Source organism: Plectropomus leopardus, chromosome 6, assembly GCF_026936395.1.
Source record: "Plectropomus leopardus strain MGB_pleo_1.0 chromosome 6, ASM2693639v1, whole genome shotgun sequence".
NCBI classification, from domain to species: domain Eukaryota; kingdom Metazoa; phylum Chordata; class Actinopteri; order Perciformes; family Serranidae; genus Plectropomus; species Plectropomus leopardus.
The window spans coordinates 20,624,409-20,651,212 of NC_142181.1; the positions used below are offsets into that span (position 1 = coordinate 20,624,409).

General features: G+C 38.8%; 1 protein-coding gene across 1 annotated transcript; it reads right to left on the bottom strand.

Annotated features, from left to right (window-relative positions):
* Positions 1 to 25,661, bottom strand: LOC121943818 (uncharacterized). The gene is made up of 21 exons (XM_088078318.1): positions 25,625 to 25,661; positions 25,506 to 25,535; positions 24,545 to 24,590; positions 20,088 to 20,242; positions 19,560 to 19,688; positions 18,152 to 18,322; positions 17,602 to 17,689; positions 16,938 to 17,044; positions 15,443 to 15,571; positions 14,040 to 14,210; positions 13,482 to 13,577; positions 13,183 to 13,353; positions 11,363 to 11,376; positions 10,407 to 10,429; positions 8,996 to 9,099; positions 6,084 to 6,175; positions 5,229 to 5,455; positions 2,906 to 3,056; positions 2,106 to 2,256; positions 1,935 to 1,988; positions 1 to 1,841 (listed from the first exon to the last, which is right to left on the bottom strand). Exons 1-21 carry the CDS (start codon positions 25,647 to 25,649, stop codon positions 1,588 to 1,590), a joined length of 2,388 nt encoding a protein of 795 aa, XP_087934444.1. The 5' UTR covers positions 25,650 to 25,661; the 3' UTR covers positions 1 to 1,587.
* Positions 25,662 to 26,804: the final 1,143 nt, after the last annotated feature.

The window sequence follows — 26,804 nt, forward strand, 5'->3', positions numbered from 1 at the left end:
TTTCATTATAACTGTATTTTTATTTAGATAATTGTATAAAATATAAAGCACTGACAGTAGGTACTGTGATACATGACAAAGATAAACATGTAATATAAATTGGATACAAGATGTCATCAAATATATTTAAACATGCAATTTTTAATTTAGTATAGATGTATAGATATAAAGATATTTTTGGTATAATGAAAATAGGCTTTCTATCTGAAATGAATGCCATTCACATACAATACAAGGCATACACAGTACAACAAAAAAACTGCAGTCTAAATGCAGCTAACAGAGAGCAGAAATAAGTAGTTATTGAGAAATGTAGATTTGATGCACCACAGCTGAATTTTTGGATAATTATGACTTTGGTCTCTTGTTACATATTTTTATAGCTGATATTTTGAAGAAATGCTTTTCAATGACGAGCTTTAAAAATCATGACATGATAAATCCTGCCATTTCAATGTAAACATCCAACTGAATGAGGAAGAACGTGTGCAAACGACTACCATTTATTATATAGTGTAGTTCAAGAATAAAAATAATTAAGAATAAAAATAACAAAGACCAGTAGATTCTTACAAAAACCAAATCACATAGCTGATAGCTGTATAGCTTATGTGAAAATCAAGCTACAAATTAATATCCTTGCAAGCTACCAGCTACCAGCAGGCAAAGACGTATGTAGTATTGGTGGTAATCACATTATATTTCTCTTTAAGGCAGTGATGTAATGCACACTTGAAGTAAGCTAGTTTTCCTGCAGAGAGCATCTTTTACGTAAAACTTAAATCTTGAATCGTAGTAGAAATCCTCACACTCTACAGATGAGTGTCACCATGCAGAACCACAGTCATTTCTTTAGTAGTCTTATGTCTGTGTGTTCTGTGATGTTGTCCCTTTTCTGTACTGCAGCTTTGCCCAGGTGTGTGTGTCTAGACGAGGTGCACCTGGCCTGTGAGGGAGCTACTTAAAAGCTTATTGACAGCAGCAGGGAGGAGATGCCTCTGGTGTTGGTACTGCTGATCTTGCTACCTCTCTGCTTGGGATTTGTATTGCCTTGTTTGCTTATCTTATGTTTAAAAATCCTATGTTTAAAAATCCTATCCTATCAATTATGTTTGATAGTTTTAAAGGTGTCTTTTTGTTGTTATTTTGGGTCCGTGGTGGAGTGTTTGCATAACAGTGGTGACTACATTTTAAAACTCAGAAAAGCATTGGAGTTAAAAATCCTCATAATGTTTCCCTACCTTGGCATTTTGGTGAGTTGGCTTATTTGGTGTCTGTCTGCGAACAGACTGTCGGGCATGTATTAGCTATTATGCCTCAGCTGATACATTCACAATTGACAGATTTCATATTTTTAAATTAATCTGGATCTGCCCAGGACAAGGACAGTCAGTATTGGTCAGTGAATACCTCCACATATCACAGAGGATGCCAAATATTGGTAGTTATCAATAGTAATGTATCAGTCACTCATTAGTCATTACTTCACAATGACTAATGAGTGACTGATACATTTTTTTTTTCAAGTAAACTGACCATGTATATAGGAACAAATTAACTGGTGTTGGTAACAGCTACAGTGGTGACCTAATGACGGTAACACTTGGAAAAAATGAAGTGGAGTGACTGGTGAGTAGAGTCATGGTTGACATCAGCAAAGACATTAACTTCATTGAAGAAGTAGCTCTTCCCAGGGGTCAGTTTGGGGGAGCTGCAGCGATCATGTCTTAGGATGTAAGGTGAAGCCAGAGGTGTCACAGTGGCATTTCGTCCATGGATTTTCAGTGCAGCCTTGAACATGATGCTAGACAGAGACACACGTTCCACAGTCCCGATATGTACTAAACAGGGACATAAATGCATTAAATTTACAAATCAGCAGTTATGAATAGTATTTGTTGCTAAAAAATCAAAGTTGCATACTGAGATCTTACTTGTGTTGCAAAGATCTTCTTCCTTTAGATTGTTCACTGACAGAAGTCTGGTCTCTGAAAAAGAACAGTATACACACATATTATTACCAAGATATAGGTACTGGAATATTCATAAAGTAATAAGATCAAATGCTGTTTTGTTAAGCAAGGTCCGAGCATCACACGACTAACCAATGATTGTCTCGCTTGGTCTGCGTACTGGACTCAGCTTCCCTGCACAGCATGACCACAGAGAGGAGTTATAATACAGATGACCGCAGCATCCGAAACCCGTCTTGGTTGAGTAGAGCACCACTTTGTCCTCACTCGAACAGCAAACACTCTGGTTGAACGATATTAATGGTCAAATTAATGGTCAGTGAAAATAAGACTGAAAGAAGTGTACTTTCGCTGTTGAAGGGATGTACAAAAATAGATAAAAAAATAATTTTGCACCACACAGCAACCTCTGAGGTACGAAAATTAAGCCAGTGTTTAAGTGCCAAAAACTGACGTTCATTGAATGGCCATTTGAGGCTGGCTCCGAAACAGTAAATCCCCCTAGACACCATGATAAAATGTCCAGCTTTACAGCAGAAATAAGCATGTTTACAGCCTGGTGCAAAACAAAAAACAGTTTTGGTCTCTTGAGCTAATTTCAACACTCACTATAACTGTAGGGGGGGTCAATCTTATTATAACTAACCCGTTTACACTGAATTAAATGTCATGCATAAGGTGGGGCCATTTGAGTGACAGGCAGTCAATGTGCCATTGCTACAGCCTCTGTTTCCCCAAAACTCAAGAATTTCCTTGAATTATTTTCCTCTTTCTAGGCCATTTAAGGCAATGAAATTATTTCCAAATGAGCATATAATAAATATATTCTTTGTCTTCCTCTTCGTCTTCTCCTTATTATTATTAATACCAGTTGTAGTAGTAGTAGTGGTAGTAGTGGCAATAGTAATAGTACTACTGTCCACATAACCTACCTGGTTTGAGGTCTTCAAAATGGTTCCACAGCACTGCGCCTCATGTCCAATCGTGAGGTTATACAATGTCCCTGCGCAGCATTTCTTCAGTGGGTCTTTAATGTTGTAAGCTGCTACCCCACAGCAGTGAGTGTTTTCTGTTTTTTGATGACTGGGTTGAAAAACAGAGCTTGTTGTTAGTATCAAGTCAGTTGAGTGAGATAACTAAGTTATAATGATGATGTTATAAATACTGATCATTTTAAAGAAAAAGAGAGTGAATCAGAATATGCTTCCTTCAGGCATTATGAATGATGCATAAATGGGTGTTGTATGAAATGGCCGAAGCCCAGGAGCCCAAGGGCTCAGCCTCACGGGGGACCTAAGCCAGTGCCTCTGCATTAAATCGCTATTATTAGGTTTACATTCTTTGTCAAAGGGATTAGTCACATGTCAATAACAGAGCCTGAAAAGTCCTTAAAAAAGGCCTTTTTATGCGCATGTGTCCACCATGCATGGCTGGATGACTGATTGTCAAAACAGTATACTGTATATTCAGGCTGTGAGATAAAGAAAGCATGTCAGCAGCACAGTTTCAGTACTGTGCCAGTATAGCTGAAATCAGTTTTTATCAGTTTGAACACTCCCTTGTGCTTTGTGTTTTTATTGTTCATTCATTAGAAGCTGCCTTTATTTATTAGCTGCAGTACAGTTTTTTTCCTGGCTTGCTTCCAAATAGACACCACTTGTTCCAAGTTGACACATTCTCTGTTGCCAAAAAACACTGTCTAAATCTAGGACTAGACAATATGTTAAGGTTTAGAGACATCTCTAGACGTCATCATGGGGAAAAGAAAGGCACCAGACAGTGTAGTGTGAGAGAAAAACCCTTAACCCTTCACACACCCAAGTTCATAATGCTGTTTTTATGTTTCCGATGCCTTGGCTGTTCTTCCCTATATGTGCAGTTACCCACGTAGCCTCAGGCCTGAAGTCCTGCCAAACAAAGTTATGCCAGTGCTCCCTGATTTTTTTAAAACTTGGAGCAGCATCACTTCTCTTGTGCTGAACTCTAAGCAAATTGGTGCAATTTTTTTTATTGCTTATTTATTAGAAGCTGCCTTTATCTATTATCTGCAGTACAATTTTTTTTTCCTCGCTTGCTTCCAACTAGACACCACTTGTTCCAAGTCGACTCATTCTCTGTTGCCAAAAAACACTGTCTAAATCTAGGACTAGACATATTTTAAGGTTTAGAGACATCTCTAGACGTCATCATGGGGAAAAGAAAGGCACCAGACAGTGTAGTGTGAGAGAAAAACCCTGAAAGCTCGCCACCTCACAGTCCCTCTTCCTCACTCCCCGCCGCTGCGGACGCTATGTCACAGTGAGCTGGTGGTCAAAGGGATTAGTCACATGTCAATAACAGAGCCTGAAAAGTCCTTAAAAAAGGCCTTTTTATGCGCATGTGTCTACCATGCATGGCTGGATGACTGATTGTCAAAACAGTATACTGTATATTCAGGCTGTGAGATAAAGACAGCATGTCAGCAGCACAGTTTCAGTACTGTGCCAGTATGGCTGCAATCACAGTAGTTCAATTCAAATAAATTATAAAAAAAACACTCGAAAAAAAAAAAAACTTAGGTCTGACTGAAACAGAAGATTTTCTGTTTCATCAGACTGAAAATGCAACTGTTCTCTAGACTGTTAATTTTTTTGGACACACAGCATTTGTGATTTCTGATACTGGGCTTTATAAATCAAACTAAATTGAATTTCACTGAATTGAAAAGTTACCAACAGTAGCTTTAACTAAAATGCCAAACTGAAACATGCTGTAACTCTTAAATATCAGGGCCCTATTTTTATAAACCCCTGAAAGACAAAAAGGCATAACAGCAAAAAAAAAAAAACATCACAACATGCACGTGCACAAGTACGTGACAAACATACAGTACGCAATGAAAGAGCACTTATCAAAGCAGCAACACACCCAGTCAGACAGACATTCCTTGGCTCGGTAGCTTGATGTGTTTTAAAGGATGCCAAAATACCAAAGGTGGCAAATGGGTCAGTGCAGCTGCTTCCTCAGACAGAGACAGTACAAAACCACCCAGAGAAAATTTTCCCACATTATTCCCGTCTGCATATCTGTATCCAGAGTCACCCAAGACAGATAAAAGTTAACTGTTCATCACACAGCCCCCTCTGTGGAAAACACTGTGAGCAAACGGCACACAAAACACATCCCAAGCTGATTATTAAAGCAATGTTTTCTCATCTCACTGAATTTCGTGACTACTTTCATAGATAAGCCAAACACACATGCACACATAATCACCTGTGTCCATTGCAGCAGATCTCAGCATCAGAGTGATAGGTTTCTTTCCCACAGCAGTATTGTCCAGGTTGGTCATGAAACTTAGACCAACACATAGTCTCTTTAGCTGGGCTGTAAGAAGTACCGACCTCTGAACATTCCTCTCTGTCTTCTCCGTCCGTGTGCAAGGTGTTATTACAACAGAGATGTCCACGCAGATCCGGGCCGTTTGCTGTCCCTCCGTAGCACTTGAAGAATCACAGAAAATACAGTTGTAAATGTGCAGCAATTGTGACAAAGCAGGTACAGTCATTCAAATGCACACATGGGAACATATCCTATATGCATGCTTTCTGACAAAAGAACAGGCCCAAAAAAAAAAATAGTAATATCATCCTTTTACACATGTGGTTAGCGTAAGCAACACCAGCGTTAGTAGTGCGTATAATCCATAACAGTCAAACACGCTTGCCGTCTATATAAAAGGAGATGGGTGGAGCTCTCAGCAAAGCTGGAGAAAAAAAAGATTGTTATTTTTTAAAGTAAAAACTGGAATGCCCTGCTGCCACTCGTAAAACTAATTAATTATTCTTTACATAAATTACATAAAAGAAACATGCTGCTTTTCCTTAAACTAGCATTTTTTTTACTATTAAAACTGAAGACACATATGGCAGCCACTTACAAAAAGGGCTATTGTCCCTGATTTTTTTTTTCCCATGGAGGGTGTGACGTGAACCAACTTTCTACAAGCTCACAGACTGCACTGAAGAGGGTGGTTTATGTTTCCCACAGAAAACCCCACAGAATTACTGTTGACCTTTAAAAGAAATATACACCACCCAGCTGAACAGTTCAGACACATCGGCACATTACTTGATCTTTCCAAGGGTTCCACTCAGATACACAGCCATCACAGCAGATATGTGTGTCGGGGTTATACACACTTGGAGTACCATCACATTGACCTAAAGAGGAGAGGGAGGTGGGAGGGGGGTACAGGAAACAGCAATATGACAATATGACAGATAGAAATGAAAATTGAGAAATGTATGGAAATACATGTTTGGGTGTTCAGTACCTGCAGTCTTAAGTATTTCTCAATACCCTCTTTGATACACACATGTAAGAGCCTGGCCTCGAACCAGTGTCCAATGACTGGGAAACTACTGTATATGTGTGTTTTCCCATTGTTCTTCTTTCTTTTTAAAGAGTAAAAAAAAACAACTGAGGCAGCAGCGAGCAGATAGGGGAATGGGTAAGTCCCAGTTGGGGATCTCACATGTGATCTCTCGTGCCTCTCCTCTGCTCCTGTATTACAACCCAACTGTCAGACATAAAATAATTAAGATTCTGACGTTTTATTCTACAGAAAAAAAAGAAGAAAAAACAACTGGCCAGTGTTTCCAGGATATTTGTCTGAACAAGGTGACAGAAAGTGATTTACAGTCCTGAACAAAAAACTTTTATGAGCTACTGGGAAAATTACCCAGTGTGATGGTATTCTTACAAGTTTGAACACTCCGTTGTGGTTTGTGTTACACACTCTAATGTGAGACAATTTTTTTTATTGTTTATTCATTAGAAGCTGCCTTTATCTATTATCTGCAGTACAGTTTTTTTTTCCTGGCTTGCTTCCAACTAGACACCCCTTGTTCCAAGTCAACTCATTCTCTGTTGCCAAAAAACACTGTCTAAATCTAAGACTAGACATGTTAAGATTTAGAGACATCTCTAGACGTCATCATGGGGAAAAGAAAGGCACCAGGCAGTGTAATGTGAGAGAAAAACCCTTAACCCTTCACACACCCAAGTTCATAATGCTGTTTTTATGTTTCCGATGCCTTGGCTGTTCCTCCTTGAATGTGCAGTTACTCACATAGCCTCAGGCCTGAAGTCCTGCCAAACAAAGTTATGCCAGTGCTCCCTGATTATTTTAAAACTTGGAGCAGCATCACTTCTCTTGTGCTGCTCTCAGATGTCTTTCACAAGTATTTAAACACTGAACTCTAAGCAAATTGATGCAATTAAAAAACAGGCAATGAGCTACTTGGAAAGAAATATTTTTAAAACTGGTAGATTTAGAACATTATTATTACATTACATTATTATTACATTATTATTTTTTAAAAATAGGGAAAAATGCTTTGGGAAAAAGAAGAAAGCTAGAGGAAAATTATATTTATAATTATCATGATGACAAAATTAAAATTATGTTGCAAAATTCTATCATTTTTAAGCATTTCCTGCCAAGTCTTGTTTGCCTCTCTCTGTTTACCGGGGCCACAAATCAGGCAAAAATTAGTTAGCTCGCCACCCCACAGTCCCTCTGCCTCACTCCCCGCCGCTGGGGGGCGCTATGTCACAGTGAGCTGGTGGTCATTCGCAACATCGGGTCTAATCTGTGGAGTGGTAGCAACAGAAAGTTTGCTGATCCGGGGGTGACCTTCAGCTCACTATTTAGAGTGCGCCCTATTTAGTCCATCTGAGTCCCTCGCAGCCCCCAGCATTCAGTCTTCCAATAAGGTGGACAGTAGCAGCAGAGAGTGAGGCAGAGGACACATCGTGATTCAAGGCTCTTGCTAACATTAGCTACAATGTGAACTTAAAGCCGTAGCTGTGAGCCTTTGGCTCCTGTTGGTAGAAGGCTGAACAATTAGCAACATTTCTCGCCATCTCTGAAAACCTTCACTGATATCCAAGTCAACTCATTCTTTGCTGCCAAAAAACACTGTCTAAATCTAGGACTAGACAATATGTTAAGATTTAGAGACATCTCTAGACGTCTTCATGGGGAAACGAAAGCCACCAGACAGTGTAGTGTGAGAGAAAAACCCTGAAAAAACCCTGAAAAAAAAATAAATATTTTTTTTTTTTGATGGGCGAAAAAATAAATTTTTTTTTTTTCGCCCATCAATTTTTTTTCTCCCCCATGTCCCTTAAGGGGCTCCGTAGATATCAACATGTGCTTTCTTTGGTTTATTGCCAGTGTCTGTTCATCCGACTTTTTGATTAGCCTAGCTGTCTTTATTGGATAGGTTTACAGTGCATTCTCACCATTACATCAGTGAATCATTGAATGGTCCAAAGGGACATGCACACACGTCTGCCTTTGTAAAACAGCCGATAGAACCACCCTCTGTCTGAAATGTTCTGTGACTGGCACAAGTTTCCGAACAGAGTAGATTTTCTAAAGCCTGAAAGAAAAGCCAATAGACGGTTCAAAAGTCTAGCTTTCTCACAGACCACTTGAAATACAATATGCTCAAATTTATTGTGGATTTTTGCCCAGTGATGCCAAAATTAAACTGCCTACTCCAGTTTTAAAGACAAATGAATGTCTTTGCGACCTAACCAAACCTCAAACCCATGTCTTACTTTCTCCATCTCAGAGGCACCCCAACACTTTTATTATACATGTGATTGGATCTTTATCATCTTAAACTCTCATAATCACATGTGAGAGATTTTAAAACCTTAAAGCTTTAGTTGCGAAGCCTTTGACAGATCCAAAGTGAGAGCAGCAAGTCATACTGGTTTCCATTGACGTCATACACCTACAGTTTAGCTTAACGACAACAACAATTTCTCACAGTATTTTGTGAAGTCTGTCACTTCAGTTGTCCCTGAAGGTGTCCTTGCGTGCCATTATAATGAGCTAACATCTAACAGAATCTCATTAAGGCATGTGCCTTTCAGGGGAAATTTGTGGAGTTAGATGTTAGTTGTTATGATGACATCATCTTCCATCAGATAACACCACCCAAAACAAACACCTACTGTCATACCTGGAGCGCAGCACCACTGAGAGTTTCCCTGGTTTCTCTCACAGCAGCGAGAATCATTTGGATTGTAACATGTTGACCCACAGAGTTTTGAGTTTGGCTCTCTGCTGCAGATATACAAACAAAAGCAAACATAAATACAAAAACAAAAACAATCTAAAGCATTGGTGACTGCACTTATCTTAAGTCATAAAAAAAAATAGTGTTAAAAGCAAATATTTCTTTGTACAGCAAAATGACCAAACGTTTGCAATCAGCAACTCTAATGTAAACCCTCAAAAGCCATGTTAAAACAAATGCTATTACAGAGTTTAAGTTTCTCTGTGGAGATTCTGTCCTCTTGTAGCGCTAGATCCATGCTGGCAGCACAACACGCATACACAATGCCTTAATGTTACAGGTGGCAGTAATTTGCCAAAAAATGCAGCAACGTGCCGGCAAAGGCAGAAAAGAGGGCCGCAGGCTAGTAAACATAGATGTAAGCAATACAGATTTGAAATACCCTAAACAGTCTGTTTTGCAAATATTTTACGACTAAGGAATTACAGTCATGTTACAACATGTTTGTTGGACCACAATGCATTTTGGTGAGTAACTCCCAATGTGTTCATTTTTGTTGGTTTACAAGAAAGCCCAACAGGGCACCTTAAACTTTACCCATCGGCCATGAGTAGAAAAACAACCAAGACAAGGTGTTTTGACCCAGCAGTAGTGTTATTCTTTTATTACTGTTGGGTTTTTGGATTATATTTCATAGTGAACCATAATAATCTACTCTGCCTTTTGTTTTGCCTGTCTGTCTGTTAGTTTGTAATTATAAAAAAGTATCCTTTGCAGAAGTTAATGCCTTATGCCCATAGTTTTGTACAAATAACAATATGTTTATGCTTATTTATGCTCCTTGGATATGTATACAGACATGGGTGGAGCACTTTGACCATATTCTGCATTAATTTAATCCATATTTGTGCACATTCTCTGAAAGCTTACAGATATGGACAAAATGGAGAAGTTCCACTGGAAATCTCAGGGCCAGTGTAGCATAGTTCAAGCAAAAAACAATTGTAGGAAACAACAAAGAAATAATAAAAAATGGCAAAACATAATAATGTAGTGAGAAGAATTCTACGTCCATATGTTAGCATGTATTTAGTGGCCTCACAGACCATCGCAGTCTACAACGCTGCCTCTTTTAAAATGTACATTATCATGACCTACTCCACTATGGCATTGTTTATTGTCGTGTAACATTTTTGACTCAGCCCCATAGTGTCATCTATTGGTTGTATCTGTGCCATCATAAAGAATGCATGGAAGTTAACCAAGTGATTGTTTCTGTTAATGTGAAGGATGATTTGATGATTGTCAGTGTGTAGCAAATCAGTACGACAGTTAAAAGCTTCGGTTGACTTACCAGATGGGTTGGGGTGTAGGTTTCTAAAAGACACAAAAAATAAAACACAAAAATGCAAATTTCTCAAACAGCAACACACTACTTCACTGCTCAATTCCTGTTCTTAATCAAGCAATAAAAGGTAATGCACTGCAACAACATCACTTACACCAAAAACACACTTATTAGCAGGAAACATTGGCCTGCGGCAAGCTGCCTTGCAGTGTGCCTGAAGAACTTTACTTAACCACACTGTTTGGCTTGGCTTGTCTATAGATAATTAAAATGAAAACGGGTGCTTTAGAATGAACAGTAAAACCAAGATATTCAAAAGATAAAAATGCATCATGTGCCAGTGAACGAAGCACAATCCTTTGACTTGTTGACCTCTTTTACAAAGTCACAGGACTGTGTTTACTGATTGGCTGTGGGTATTCTCTGGCTGCACTTTGCCATTAAAAGTAAACCAACCCCAAGTTTTGGTTTAGCCTTAGGCCTACTTCACCAAAGAATCAAATGACTTCAACTGTGCTTTGAGCTATATGTAGCCACTGGATGGGGCCAATAACGACGTGAATGAACACGCACATTTCTATTTAAAAAAAAAAAAGTAAGTCAACATCATATAATGTGTTTTTAATTTTGTTGAAGGATTTTTCAAATAGAGGGATGAGATGTAGTCGGATTTGCTGTGCCCGGCCATTGACTTCAATAGAAGTGGCACCAAATTCTGGCACCAAGGCAAAATTCGAATGTTGGACTGGAGTGACGTCATGACCACTCCACTGTTTATAGTTTCCCTGGTAGCTGACAGGAAACAAACAGTGACCAGAGCTGCTACCCCAGCAAAGGTCTATATGTATGAGGACATTCTCATGGTGCATGCAATTTTGGCCATCTTTGACACAGCTGACTAGTTTTTGTCTGATAACTCAGAGCTAAATTACATAATCTGAAGATAGCAGTTTGTTTCTTACCTGTTGTTGCACACCTGTGGAGATAAAGCACATAGAAGTATTTTGAGTACATATGTATTGAAAAAAAGATAACACAGCTCGTTAGAGCCAGAAATGTCAACAACGGGAGCATCTTATCCTCCCATCTGAGTAAAACTTAGCAACACGTGTCAATGACTCATCCTGCATACTGCTGAAACTCCTTTGTAGCTCCTAGAGACAGTAAACAGTTGATCAACACAAAGAAACATGATACTCTGCCCTAAGAAGCAATTACTTTACATCAGTGTCATGGATTTTAAACTTTCACGGGTTGTTTTAGATGGTGAGAACATGATTGGAGATTTGACACAGAAAGGGGTAACGAAAATTTGAAAAAAACATGCTGCAATTTATGGGAACATTTAATTATAAATACTGCAGAACTTTACTAAACCAATATGAGACCAACCAGCCATGTCATTAGAATAAACCGCCAAAATTTCTCCTCAGATGAATATAAAATGAAGGTGTCTTGTAATAATCAAATGACCTGACATTCAAGTAGGGTCTGTTATGATCAACGTGTTTATACAGTATGTGCCTTTACATGAATCCTATTATCCCAATGATACTCAGAAAAATAGCCCAATCAGAATAAAATGGCTCATGTAACCACTCTAATTGGAAGAGACTGGCTTGAGCCTGCCAAATCATAAGGGATTTTCAATCGGTTTGAAAGGGGTGGTGTTTGATAATCTATTAAAAGCTTTCTGCTAGAGCTACCATAGCCTTGTGTAATGTGACAGGCTCCAATGTGGAGTTCCTGGACAGTAGCAGTAGCCTGCATAAGAGACATTTATGTCCACTCCATGCACGTGAGGTGTTTAGGGGACATCTGATATTTGTAGCTATATAAAATCGCCAGGGTTACAAACTACTTTCTGCTAAATTACTTTAACTTCTCCTTTTATACTTCAATTTTTTAATTAATTGGATTTTCTCTATAAAATTGGAAAAACAAAACAAAACTCTTTTACAATTCTGGCAGATTAGATACTTAACATAAAATGGAACCACTTTGCACAATTTATAGAAGTTATATTGTGATTAAATGCTTTGGGGCATGTAAGCACACACATCTTAGTTAGCATCCATGTAAATACTTAGAAACTGTCAGATTTAGGGGGATATAGTGGCAGATATGACATATAATAACATTGAGTAAGTTTTCTTTAGTGTATATTCACCTGAAAAAACAATTGTTTTGTTGTCTTTACCTCAAAATGAGCCGTTCATATATACATAAGGAGCTTGTCCTTGTCCATGTTGCACTGCCATGTTTTTAAGGTGGTCCAGAATGAACAAACTAAACACTCACTCTAGATAGGCCCAATTGTGTTTTCATGTTGGTCACATGAAAACGCAAACGCAAAAAAAAAAAAGGATTTTTTAATGTAAAAGTTAATGTTAACTGCTTTTTTCAGTACTTTTCCAGTTTACCTGGTGTGTCTGTTTTGGAGAGGAAGTCAAACAGCAACACCAACTTGTAATAGGAACTGCTTTTCTTGTTTTGGACCTGAAGAGACCTCTGAGAATAATTTAGCTTCCTGTGAAAACATCTTGAACAATGAACGCTGAGGGAATTGTAATCTAAAGAATTTTTGGCTGGTTGCAATCCTGTGCCAGTGACGTTCAAAATTACTGTCATCTTACAGTATATCATGAGGGCGGATTGCAGTGGGCATATGACCCTCAAAATGTTAAATAATAACGATGAACTTGACGTTACAATCGTAAACAGTTTTCAAAGATTTGCATGAAACTGCAATAGACAGTTAAGGGACAATGTTCACACGCACCTGAGCAGCAGGAATGGATGGGTGATATCTTAAGACCGTCCTTTGTTGGACAGCAGCACTGAGTCCTTTGATTGTACTGGCGATGCCCACAACATTCGTGGTCTCTGGAATCTCTCTTTAGGATCAGTTTACCCGGACCACAACACAAATGCGTGTGTTTATTAATGGCCTCTGTGGAAAAGATCAACACAATACTTAAAACTGTAATGACTTTCACCCCTGACACATAACAGTTGACATGATTCAAGGTTGTTTTTTTTTTTAAACTAAGATATGTGTTTAGATTAAGCTCTAGTTACTTTCACCGCAGCATTTGGCATGCGCAGGTTTCTCTACAACGGTTGACTGACAGCAAAGTTGGGTGAATTCGTTGTAGCGCTCCGCTCCACACTTCTCTGTAAAGACAAAGACCCAGTCAACATACAGGCACCACACACATTAATTAGCATGAACTTCCTTGTTTTTAACGCTATGATAACAATCGGATTTCTAAGATTTGAAAATGGAAGATGTGTATTTGTGTTCTCATTTCTCAGATGAAAATCAATGATCAAGAGAGAAACAAGGTTAAAACAATCTTTCGTTTTCAGTCGAAAAACGGAAAATAAGACATTTTTTAATTAAGTTAGAAAAAAAATAACAGCACAAACACCAAAACCAAAGCTTGTGTCCAGTAAAATTTTCTGAATATGATAGCTGGACAAATTTATAGAGGTGTCTCTGCATACACATAGGTTCTTCAATTTAAATAAAATGTGTTAAATAATTAACATGAACCTGAGAGTACAATTTTAAACCGATCTCCAAGATTTATATGAAGTTGCGTTTGACAGGTAAGGGTCAGTGTTCAAACGCACTGCAGCAGCTGGACTGTAGGGGTTGTACTTGAAGACCGCCCTTCGTTGGACAGCAGCACTCAGTCTTTTTGTGAAACTGGTCATGTCCACAACACAGGTGGTCACTTGATTTTTTCTTCAGGATCATCCGACGCTGTCCACAGCACAACTGCTCATCCACATCAATAGCCTCTGTGGAGGAGATCAAGATGATTCTTAAGAACCTCATCTACATACTGTAAAAATCATCACCTAAACTCACCTACAAGGTTTACCCAAAATGAACTTAAAGCTGTTCTTGTTCCATTTTAGTATTTGTACATGGATTGTGTTATTTGAAAGGAGAAAGTCAGAAGCCCCCCCCCCCCACAAAACTGCCAAAAGCACTTACAGTGATTCTGGTTACATCACTTTAAACGCACTGAAACAAAATGTTTTTCTAACGTTGGCCTATATATTTTCTTTAAAAAAGATGCTGCAGATGGCTCTAACTGGGAGGTATTAGCTGGAAAACACAGTGGGGCCATAGTATGAAGCCTCACATTGGTCAAATTCAAAGCAGATGACAATATATCAGAAAATTAACTTTTTGATTTTTTTCCAATTTCTTTTTTTCCAGGAGCTTTTTAAAAAAATGAGGGTAAAATATAATGCACTGAATGTGTGATTATAAGTGAAAAACAAATCAGCACAGGCAGAAATTCCTATTTAGGTGCTTATTGTGTAGAAAGCACTTCTAAAAACCTAAATGCTAGGCACTCCTCCGAAAACACCTGGAGTTTGCTGGGAGTGCTTGAGAGCGATTTCGAGGCAAAGGGTTTTTTAAGCTGATATACTTTGGTTAAAGCTGTCTGCTGTGATACAGAATATTAGCAGAAGTAAGAAAAACCGCCCAAGGTAGAGGTGTTAATTTGGCCTCTGGTGTGGATGCAAGGAAGCCTAAAGCACGTAGGGATACCCGCTCGTCTACATAGGTTGATGATAGAAAATATATATTAATGTATTTAATATATATTAATACTCCACTTTGATTGGACGACTGGATAAAATTGACTATGACAAGTGCAATATTTTACCAAAAGTTAAACATTTTTAACCTTTGGCGCTCAAAAATGAACAAACAAAAAAGCAAAACCTGCAGGGCTTAGCGCAGAATAGACGATCATCGACTCATTCTGTCGCTGCTGCTGTTAATTTTGTGATTTAATACGTAGCGCTACCATTGCAAAGAATAAATTAGCCTCAGGGTTATTGTTCATATGCAGAGTTTAATACTCTGTAAACAAACACACGCACCATAGGTGTCTGGTTACTAAAACTGACTGAACACGTCAATGGACAGTTTAGAGTATACATGTGCATATGTGCATACAGTATGTGGATAAAATGTTTTACATCTATTAATTGTGTGCACGTCTACTCACCTTTGCCACAGCATTTGGCCTTTGGCCCAGGTTTGGCTATGACGGTTGACTGACAGCATATTTCATTGAGTTTGTTGTAGGCTTTCAGTGCACAGCAATCGGACACCTTTTCACTTGCACCCTCTGTAACTTTTGTAAAAACAGAGATTGAGTCAACATACAAACAAACTACAATCAAACAAATTTTTATCAAGTCATCGCAGTTAATACAGCCCGAGGGAACACCTTGTCAGGTGGAGGAGATGATCTTTTACTGCCTACAATGCTGTGTTTACAGTTGCCAAGTAATGGTGCAATTATCAAATTCACACGTCATTTCCCTTTTTCTAGAAACAAGTCTGCAAAAACTTATAAATGCTGCAACACAGAGTATAGCTGTGATTGGAAGCCTTTTTATGTTTGCCATGTTACTATGTCTTTAAATGATTATATTCTGCTATTGCACACAACAGCGCCTCCAGTGCAATACCTTGATAATACCTTGATAACCTGCTGCTGTAACAAGAGAATCTATCCATCTATCCATCTATCTATCTATCTATCCATGTATCTGTCTTTGCCTGTTTCTTATTTGTGCTTTTTTCAGGTTCCCCCCTTCCTTCCTCCTCACCATGCAGAGTGATTGAGCACACCTGTGCTAAATCTGCTAAGCAGGATCATGCAGTTTATAATGACTGGAGAAGGAAATGGCAGTAGGCCAGTGCGGCAGTGTGGGTGATGTGTGTCCGCAGACCAAAGACCAAAGAAACTAGTTTTCACCTTTCACTCCTCTCTTAAAGGAAGGTGGTAAACTTTTTGTGTATTTATTGATTTGGTTATTTAATTAATTCAGTGTTGCTTTCTTTGATAAGAAAGTAGTTTTTGTTACATTTTTTGTTTTGTTACATTTTTGAAGACCTTTTTTGTACAACTTTTGTTTATACGCCCATCTCTGCTTGCCTTTTTCCCCGTTTTTTTTTTTTCCCGATGCTACTCTGCATGATTTTCTGATTTTCTCTATAAAATTGGAAAAACAAAACAAAACTCTTTTACAATTCTGGCAGATTAGATACTTAACATAAAATGGAACCACTTTGCACAATTTATAGAAGTTATATTGTGATTAAATGCTTTGGGGCATGTAAGCACACACATCTTAGTTAGCATCCATGTAAATACTTAGAAACTGTCAGATTTAGGGGGATATAGTGGCAGATATGACATATAATAACATTGAGTAAGTTTTCTTTAGTGTATATTCACCTGAAAAAACAATTGTTTTGTTGTCTTTACCTCAAAATGAGCCGTTCATATATACATAAGGAGCTTGTCCTTGTCCATGTTGCACTGCCATGTTTTTAAGGTGGTCCAGAATGAACAAACTAAACACTCACTCTAGATAGGCCCAATTGTGTTTTCATGTTGGTCACATGAAAACGCAAACGCAAAAAAAAAAAAAGATTTTTTAATGTAAAAGTTAATGTTAACTGCTTTTTTCAGTACTTTTCCAGTTTACCTGGTGTGTCTGTTTTGGAGAGGAAGTCAAACAGCAACACCAACTTGTAATAGGAACTGCTTTTCTTGTTTTGGACCTGAAGAGACCTCTGAGAATAATTTAGCTTCCTGTGAAAACATCTTGAACAATGAACGCTGAGGGAATTGTAATCTAAAGAATTTTTGGCTGGTTGCAATCCTGTGCCAGTGACGTTCAAAATTACTGTCATCTTACAGTATATCATGAGGGCGGATTGCAGTGGGCATATGACCCTCAAAATGTTAAATAATAACGATGAACTTGACGTTACAATCGTAAACAGTTTTCAAAGATTTGCATGAAACTGCAATAGACAGTTAAGGGACAATGTTCACACGCACCTGAGCAGCAGGAATGGATGGGTGATATCTTAAGACCGTCCTTTGTTGGATAGCAGCACTGAGTCCTTTGATTGTACTGGCGATGCCCACAACATTCGTGGTCTCTGGAATCTCTCTTTAGGATCAGTTTACCCGGACCACAACACAAATGCGTGTGTTTATTAATGGCCTCTGTTGAAAAGATCAACACAATACTTAAAACTGTAATGACTTTCACCCCTGACACATAACAGTTGACATGATTCAAGGTTGTTTTTTTTTTTAAACTAAGATATGTGTTTAGATTAAGCTCTAGTTACTTTCACCGCAGCATTTGGCATGCAGGTTTCTCTACAACGGTTGACTGACAGCAAAGTTGGGTGAATTCGTTGTAGCGCTCCGCTCCACACTTCTCTGTAAAGACAAAGACCCAGTCAACATACAGGCACCACACACATTAATTAGCATGAACTTCCTTGTTTTTAACGCTATGATAACAATCGGATTTCTAAGATTTGAAAATGGAAGATGTGTATTTGTGTTCTCATTTCTCAGATGAAAATCAATGATCAAGAGAGAAACAAGGTTAAAACAATCTTTCGTTTTCAGTCGAAAAACGGAAAATAAGACATTTTTTAATTAAGTTAGAAAAAAAATAACAGCACAAACACCAAAACCAAAGCTTGTGTCCAGTAAAATTTTCTGAATATGATAGCTGGACAAATTTATAGAGGTGTCTCTGCATACACATAGGTTCTTCAATTTAAATAAAATGTGTTAAATAATTAACATGAACCTGAGAGTACAATTTTAAACCGATCTCCAAGATTTATATGAAGTTGCGTTTGACAGGTAAGGGTCAGTGTTCAAACGCACTGCAGCAGCTGGACTGTAGGGGTTGTACTTGAAGACCGCCCTTCGTTGGACAGCAGCACTCAGTCTTTTTGTGAAACTGGTCATGTCCACAACACAGGTGGTCACTTGATTTTTTCTTCAGGATCATCCGACGCTGTCCACAGCACAACTGCTCATCCACATCAATAGCCTCTGTGGAGGAGATCAAGATGATTCTTAAGAACCTCATCTACATACTGTAAAAATCATCACCTAAACTCACCTACAAGGTTTACCCAAAATGAACTTAAAGCTGTTCTTGTTCCATTTTTAGTACTTGTACATGCATGGTCTTATTTGAAAGGAGAAAGTCAGAAGTCCCCCCCCCCACAAAACTGCCAAAAGCACTTACAGTGATTCTGGTTACATCACTTTAAACGCACTGAAACAAAATGTTTTTCTAACGTTGGCCTATATATTTTCTTTAAAAAAGATGCTGCAGATGGCTCTAACTGGGAGGTATTAGCTGGAAAACACAGTGGGGCCATAGTATGAAGCCTCACATTGGTCAAATTCAAAGCAGATGACAATATATCAGAAAATTAACTTTTTGATTTTTTTCCAATTTCTTTTTTTCCAGGAGCTTTTTTAAAAAATGAGGGTAAAATATAATGCACTGAATGTGTGATTATAAGTGAAAAACAAATCAGCACAGGCAGAAATTCCTATTTAGGTGCTTATTGTGTAGAAAGCACTTCTAAAAAACCTAAATGCTAGGCACTCCTCCGAAAACACCTGGAGTTTGCTGGGAGTGCTTGAGAGCGATTTCGAGGCAAAGGGTTTTTTAAGCTGATATACTTTGGTTAAAGCTGTCTGCTGTGATACAGAATATTAGCAGAAGTAAGAAAAACCGCCCAAGGTAGAGGTGTTAATTTGGCCTCTGGTGTGGATGCAAGGAAGCCTAAAGCACGTAGGGATACCCGCTCGTCTACATAGGTTGATGATAGAAAATATATATTAATGTATTTAATATATATTAATACTCCACTTTGATTGGACGACTGGATAAAAATTGACTATGACAAGTGCAATATTTTACCAAAAGTTAAACATTTTTTAACCTTTGGCGCTCAAAAAATGAACAAACAAAAAAAGCAAAACCTGCAGGGCTTAGCGCAGAATAGACGATCATCGACTCATTCTGTCGCTGCTGCTGTTAATTTTGTGATTTAATACGTAGCGCTACCATTGCAAAGAATAAATTAGCCTCAGGGTTATTGTTCATATGCAGAGTTTAATACTCTGTAAACAAACACACGCACCATAGGTGTCTGGTTACTAAAACTGACTGAACACGTCAATGGACAGTTTAGAGTATACATGTGCATATGTGCATACAGTATGTGGATAAAATGTTTTACATCTATTAATTGTGTGCACGTCTACTCACCTTTGCCACAGCATTTGGCCTTTGGCCCAGGTTTGGCTATGACGGTTGACTGACAGCATATTTCATTGAGTTTGTTGTAGGCTTTCAGTGCACAGCAATCGGACACCTTTTCACTTGCACCCTCTGTAACTTTTGTAAAAACAGAGATTGAGTCAACATACAAACAAACTACAATCAAACAAATTTTTATCAAGTCATCGCAGTTAATACAGCCCGAGGGAACACCTTGTCAGGTGGAGGAGATGATCTTTTACTGCCTACAATGCTGTGTTTACAGTTGCCAAGTAATGGTGCAATTATCAAATTCACACGTCATTTCCCTTTTTCTAGAAACAAGTCTGCAAAAACTTATAAATGCTGCAACACAGAGTATAGCTGTGATTGGAAGCCTTTTTATGTTTGCCATGTTACTATGTCTTTAAATGATTATATTCTGCTATTGCACACAACAGCGCCTCTCCTTTTTGTGAAATAACAAAACCAACTTTCTAATATATTGCTGGTTTGGCACAAATATGTGGCCATTACCTGTTTGGGTGGATCCATCACTTGTTTTACAACAGGTGGCTGTTTCAGGGTTGTAAGCCGTCCTTCCACAGCATGACAGCCCTGCCCCATGATAGAGTTGATTCTCACAGCACACGGCATTGCGGATGTCATATTTTCTGCCTGCACAGGTTTTTCTGCACAGACATCACAGTGAATATGTAGAAAATACAATTTTACATATACAACAATACATATGACCGCAGCTTCCTGGCATTCTATGCACAATTCACTCTTGTCTTTTGTAACACTGCCCTCTAATGGACTCTTTAAAAACAGTCACACAGGTACCCACATGATGCAACCTCTGCTGTGCATGCAGGCAAAACACGCAACCTATGGTAAAAGATCACATTTTAAGTTATCAGCAGAAGAGGTTTTGGCTCTCAACAGCATGGAACAGTTACTGGTCTTTTTAATGTTGACTATATTGTGTACAATGAGAACAGATGGTGGGAGATCAGGATCAAAATCAGCCTGCGCACACAAAGACTTATTTCTGTGGGGTTGCTCGAACTGGTAGGAGTTGCTGCTGTTACCATAACATATTACTATAAACAAAGCAGAGTGAATACAGAAATGACAATGCAGCTGTCAGCACTCAGCTATTAATCATCCATTACCGACTCATCTTGGGACCATTATTGTGCTCAGCAAAAATAATAATACACTGAGTAAAACCACAGATGGGTTAAAGGTTTAATGTTATTTATTGTCAATAAATGACCATGAGCTACTGGAATCCTTCGGATGGATCTTTCTAGCAACCATTATTGTAAACCAGTGAGTGTCAACCAAGCTGTTAGGTTAGCATAACCCCAACTTTTGGTGAGACACTGACCTCTGGCAGGACACAGAAATCATTTGGAATAAGTAGGCCTTTGACCACTGGCAAGACATGTCTGATGATCTGATTGCTGCTGGATTTCTAGTATGTAATCAGTCTTGTCTGATATGGAAAACATCAGATTATCAGATTAAACATCAGATCTTCAAAACAGCCTTCAGCATAGCTGAATAATACATCCCTCTATCCTCCTGTCGCTACATGGCTTGGTGGCGACTGTGGATCAGGAGGTTTGAGGGGGACATGCGCTCATTGCAAGACCTGCAATTTGATCCCCTGCAGTCTGCATGTCAAAGTATCCTTAGGCAAAATACTGAACTCGTAATATGAGTGTTTGATGGAATGTTCAAAAAATGAGTGGCAGGTGACACCATCTATGTTAGTGTTAGGGGTGAAGAGGTGGGTGTGCCTTTTTTTCATTCTTACCTGCTGAAAGCAATAACCCTGTACAACACCTCACCTCTGTGTAACAGAGAACTGACAGCTGCATGATTTTGTTATATCCTAACTTTGCACATGGTGAATTTGTATATAAGATTCTCTGACACTACCTCACTGCATACATAACTTAACTTCTACCAATTGCACACTTGTTTATGTGTATAGGTATTTATGTATATTGTATATTTCTTTTTTTCAGCATTTTGTATTTTTGTGTATGTTACAGTATATTCTTGATATTATATAATCTATAGTTATTCTATAAGCATATGTTCTTATTCTAACAGAATATGCTATGGTTATTTTTTTCATTGATATATATATTTTCCCTTTTATTGTGATATACCAATGTTTCACTGTGTTTTTACTCCTCCAGTGCAATACCTTGATAACCTGCTGCTGTAACAAGAGAATCTATCCATCTATCCATCTATCTATCTATCTATCTATCTATCCATGTATCTGTCTTTGCCTGTTTCTTATTTGTGCTTTTTTCAGGTTCCCCCCTTCCTTCCTCCTCACCATGCAGAGTGATTGAGCACACCTGTGCTAAATCTGCTAAGCAGGATCATGCAGTTTATAATGACTGGAGAAGGAAATGGCAGTAGGCCAGTGCGGCAGTGTGGGTGATGTGTGTCCGCAGACCAAAGACCAAAGAAACTAGTTTTCACCTTTCACTCCTCTCTTAAAGGAAGGTGGTAAACTTTTTGTGTATTTATTGATTTGGTTATTTAATTAATTCAGTGTTGCTTTCTTTGGAAAGAAAGTAGTTTTTGTTACATTTTTTGTTTTGTTACATTTTTGAAGACCTTTTTTGTACAACTTTTGTTTATACGCCCATCTCTGCTTGCCTTTTTCCCCGTTTTTTTTTTTTTTTTTCCCGATGCTACTCTGCTAATACCTTGAGCGTGATCCAGGAACTTAACAGTTAGCTTCGGCCAGCTGTGCAGGCAAATGGGTTAATGAGATGAGTAGTGTTAAAGACCTCCGGTTTGTCCCGCAACACTGACCCTAGTCGGCCCTTGTTGTTTTTTTTTCCAGCCAGTTGAAAAGTGGGACAGTGGAGCCTGTCTGTGAATAAAATCACTGGGTGGTTCAGTTCTGCACATGAGAAGAGTGGAATGTAAACAAAGTGCTAAAGTCAAGAGGGACAAGATCCAAACAAGTGAAGCTATATAGCAGAGTTTCAGGAGCAGGACCACACCTCTACCGCATCTCAACTGCGCCTCTTCCAGCTTCAATATCCTCCTAACCCAATCTCCCCCTTTCGTTCTCGTTATTCTGCACCCCTCCCCCCCTCTCTCGATCTCTTTCCTTTTCCTCCTTCTCTCCGTAGGGTCCTGGGGGGTCCGTCGTGCCCGGGAGCCACGGCGGATTACCACTGAAGCTTCCCCACACCGCACTCAACCATCCATTCCAATAATTCAACATCAATGTTTATACCAAATCTACATTCACATCAATAAATTGTTAAAATTAATTCCGATTGAGGTGTGGTCCTTGCTAGTGAAACTTACTTCAATAGGTAAGATTTTTTTTCTTTACTCAGTGAGCTCCTTAGTTGAAATGTTTACTGGTGGTTTGTGTGATGTGCAAATATGCTTTGTTTTTTCAGTGTTAGATTGCTATCATTTATGTGCTAACTGGTTAACTAGCATCAAGATGGTCTTACGGTTGCTCTTTTTGAATGATGATTACAAACTATGCTGTTACAGAGGGTGATTTCCTCTAGTGCAGGTGCAGAGCATACCTGCTTGTTGGGCATTGGCTGTTGTCTTTGCAGTGTGTTCGTGTGAAACTTTTTGGCTGAGATACAGGCGATGTGTCACGATGCAGCAAGGGGCTTTTGTTGTAGCCAGTTCTCTGATGTACGTTTGGTTGGTCTGGGTCTTTAAAGTGCTTTGAGTGGTCAAAAAGACTAGAGAGGAGCTGTGCAAGTGCAGATCCACTTATCATTTACACTCATGTGTACTTCTATACTTGTGAGGAACCTCAATGACATGAGCCATTATCCAGCTCCCAACCCATGGTCTTAATGGATAGTTCAGATTATTTTAAGTGGGGTTGTATGGGGTACTTATCCATAGTCAGTGTATCACCTACAGCAGATGTCGGTTGGCATGCTAGTTTTAAAAAAGCAGCAGGAGTGCTGACCTGGAAGCCAAGCAATATACTGTTGTGGATGGGGAGCAATGGCAAAATGTATTTTAGCCACCTTAAAAAAAACACGTATAACAGTTTCAGTGTACTCATTATTGAGAGTACAGCTCCTGTCAGCATTGATGAGAAAACAACATCTGGTTTAACGTGTTAATTTCAGCGCCTTAACCAATGAGATGCAATGACACGCTCCCACTAATTACTGTCTGTCTCCTTCTAAGCAGTGCAAAAGCACTGATCCAAGACAGTGTACACTGAATTTGAAAAACAGACTGAATTAGTAAGAGATATATAAAGAGAAGTAACTATTGTAAAGTTTTAACAGACCTCTGTCTATGCTGCTGCCTATTGTTTACCTGTTCTTCAGTCTGTCCATGTACACAGCTCTGCTCTCCTGGTAATGGGAAAGCAGGCTATAGCCTATTTCCATCAGGTCTAAGTGTGTTTAAAAAACCTGTGTGGGTATAACTCTGTGTTATTGTGTAACTTTTGTGAATCAATACTAACTCTTTTTAATGCCAAAAGCGGTAGTGGTAGACCAACATTTCATGTGTTCAGTGATGTTACACAGCTGTTTTCACTCAGTGGAGTCCAGACTTGAAGGGAGCATACAATGGCTTTGTTTTCCTGATGGACGTCACTGTCTGAGCAGTCATAATAATTTAAATATGCCAAGCCCCCTATAGGGCAGTAGGCTACAATGCTTAGCTGTGGTGGTACTCCTGGTCTGTCAGTCAGCATGGTCCTGGTCTGCCTCTCCGAACCAGGCACATCCTGACATCTCCCAGGAAATAAAGTGACTTTGGTGTAAGTATCACATGCAACTCCACCCACTTAAAAATTTTTAAAAGAAAAAACTATCCCTTCAACCACTGACAGCCCAATAAAATGTCAAAAATGACTAATGTCAGTAAAATGCCCTCACCTAAGGCATTGAAAACACACACAAACACACACACACACACACACACACACACGGGGGAAAACTCACCCATTGCAGTTGCTTTTCGAGGCTGCAGTCACTTCTAAGGCAGCCTCTGCCAACAAACATAAAAGCTGTCATAACTCACTGACAGTATAGTCATGAACTATAAATCTGTCAGGCTGGCAACATTTTTGGGTTATGAACTCAAAGCTTCTTAGTGTTGGGTAATGAACACTGGTCTTCACTGTCTAATCAGTGTATAAGATAAAATAGGAAAACCAAAAAGTTTTGGCGTTTACTTTTTATGTTTAAAAATCTCTCTTTTATTCTTTTCTTTTTTCCCCCCCTTTTTAAGTACTTTTTAATGTCATGTTTTATGGATGCTCGATTTAAAGTCACATCTGTCAGAGTGAGAACAAAAGTAAAATTTATACTAAACTGTGTCAAACCCACGCCCGTCCTCCTGATCTGATCCATGGATGTATTATGGTCTGATCAGAAACACTACCACCCGTCTAACAACCGCCCACAAGCTGCACCATCACCACAGGTTTCAATTGCTGCCAAATGCTGCGTCAAGACCACGCGGTTGGTCCCTGGACGCATTCCCCACTTAATGGCACGCCATAACAGAAGCAAAGAAAAAATAGGATAACAAAACTGCCCATGCACTATTCGCGACCTTGATACATACTGTGGGAAATGAAAATCCACTTTATGCTGGATACACACACAGCCTGTTGTATCATGTCATCTCAAACCGCAAGAATTATTATCAGAGACCACAAGATACTTAGGCAACACACAAAGACACGGATCTCAACCAAACACAGATTAAGCAGGTGCTGTACCAATAAAATGTAGCAATAAAACACGAAGATACTTTTAAGTTAAAACTTCATCCCAGCTTGGATGAGTGAAAAGCTGATCTAACACAGAAAGTGATCATTGATTTTTTTTGCCTTATCTCTGTGTGAATGCACACCCAAGTAATTAGCCTTAGGGGAAATTAAACATGACTACTTACCACAAGTGAGAGAGCTGACAGTCAGCATAACTGAAAGTGTAACCACAAGCATGATAAAATTAGAAAAAAAAATGCCAGAAATCCGAATCAATATGTGCAAAGATGCGTCCAAAGCCTACCCAGTCCGAGAGCCCAAGACATCATCTTACAGCTGACCCACTGAAGCACAAAGAGAGATGTAGAGATGCAAAACAGGCCTCTAAATAGGACCAACTGGCAACTCCTCCCACCTGATAAAATATCATTTATTAACCTGAGGAGTCAGGATTGCGTGACGTAGGCTTAATCACACACTGTAAACAAATGTAAACCTCTACGTTTTGTTTTTAAGCTCTTTAAAGAAATGTAATGTGTTCATAGAGATGATTTTGTTGCAGGGTAACAGTGACCACGTACAATGTGGGTTTGAGATACCTTTTGATTTTTCCATGCCTAAACAACAACACAGCGCTGAGATGGTGCCTTGCAATGTTATGCGTAACTGCAGGTGGAATCAACTTCACCTGATTTCTTCAGTACCCTGTTAACATTAAGGCTGATAAAAGAGAGGGAGCTGAAAATGACAAAGTGATTAAGGCTGCTTGTTTAGCTTACTGTGAGTTACATTGGCTATTTTCAATTCTAACCGACGTTAAAATCTCTAAATATGACAGACGCGAGCTCTAATGCATTTAGCTACCAGTGAAGTGTAGCCTGATCCGCCAGTGGGGCCCATGTCTCCAGCTGGGGCTGTATCAAGAGGTGGGTCCACTTTTTGACATCATCTTGGTGGTTAGAAATTCCTACTGACTCATTGGTTTATCACACAAATGAAGTCCGGAGGTTTACATATTTTGGAACAATGTCTCCAGCATCATGTCGAATGTAATTGGAAGGGCCATCCCTCACTCACAGTGTCTGCTCTTACTAAATGATACTTCATCTTTAAAACTAACTGTAAGCAATAAGCGTCTGTTGTTGGCTGGTCTTACCGCCGCCAAAAGAATGATAGCCTGTCGTTGGAAACCACCACATCTACTGTAAATCACACATCTAAATGTAAATAATTGCCCCCAGTCTCTTTTATTTTTTGGCTGTGGGGATGCTCCTCCTCTATTATGTAAATTATGAATAAATAAAAAAATGATCACAAAAACAAATTAAAATATAAAGCCTACAAAACTATACAGGAGCAATAGAAAAAAAAACCTAAATTACAAGGCACTCTCCAATGTGCATACTAATCTATTCGTAAATAAATAAAAATATTACAAAGATAAGAAAAAGAGAAAGACAAAGGTCAAAAGCATACAAGTAGTC

What these genes read in the sequence shown, in the direction of transcription:
- LOC121943818 (XM_088078318.1), bottom strand. Translation starts at nt 25,649, where the DNA reads ATGATGTCTTGGGCTCTCGGACTGG. An exon ending in TGATGGATCCACCCAAACAG is followed by an intron (nt 19,689 to 20,087) that starts GTAATGGCCACA and finishes TTTTTACAAAAG; the next exon opens with TTACAGAGGGTGCAAGTGAA. An exon ending in TTTTGAAGACCTCAAACCAG is followed by an intron (nt 2,257 to 2,905) that starts GTAGGTTATGTG and finishes TCGTTCAACCAG; the next exon opens with AGTGTTTGCTGTTCGAGTGA.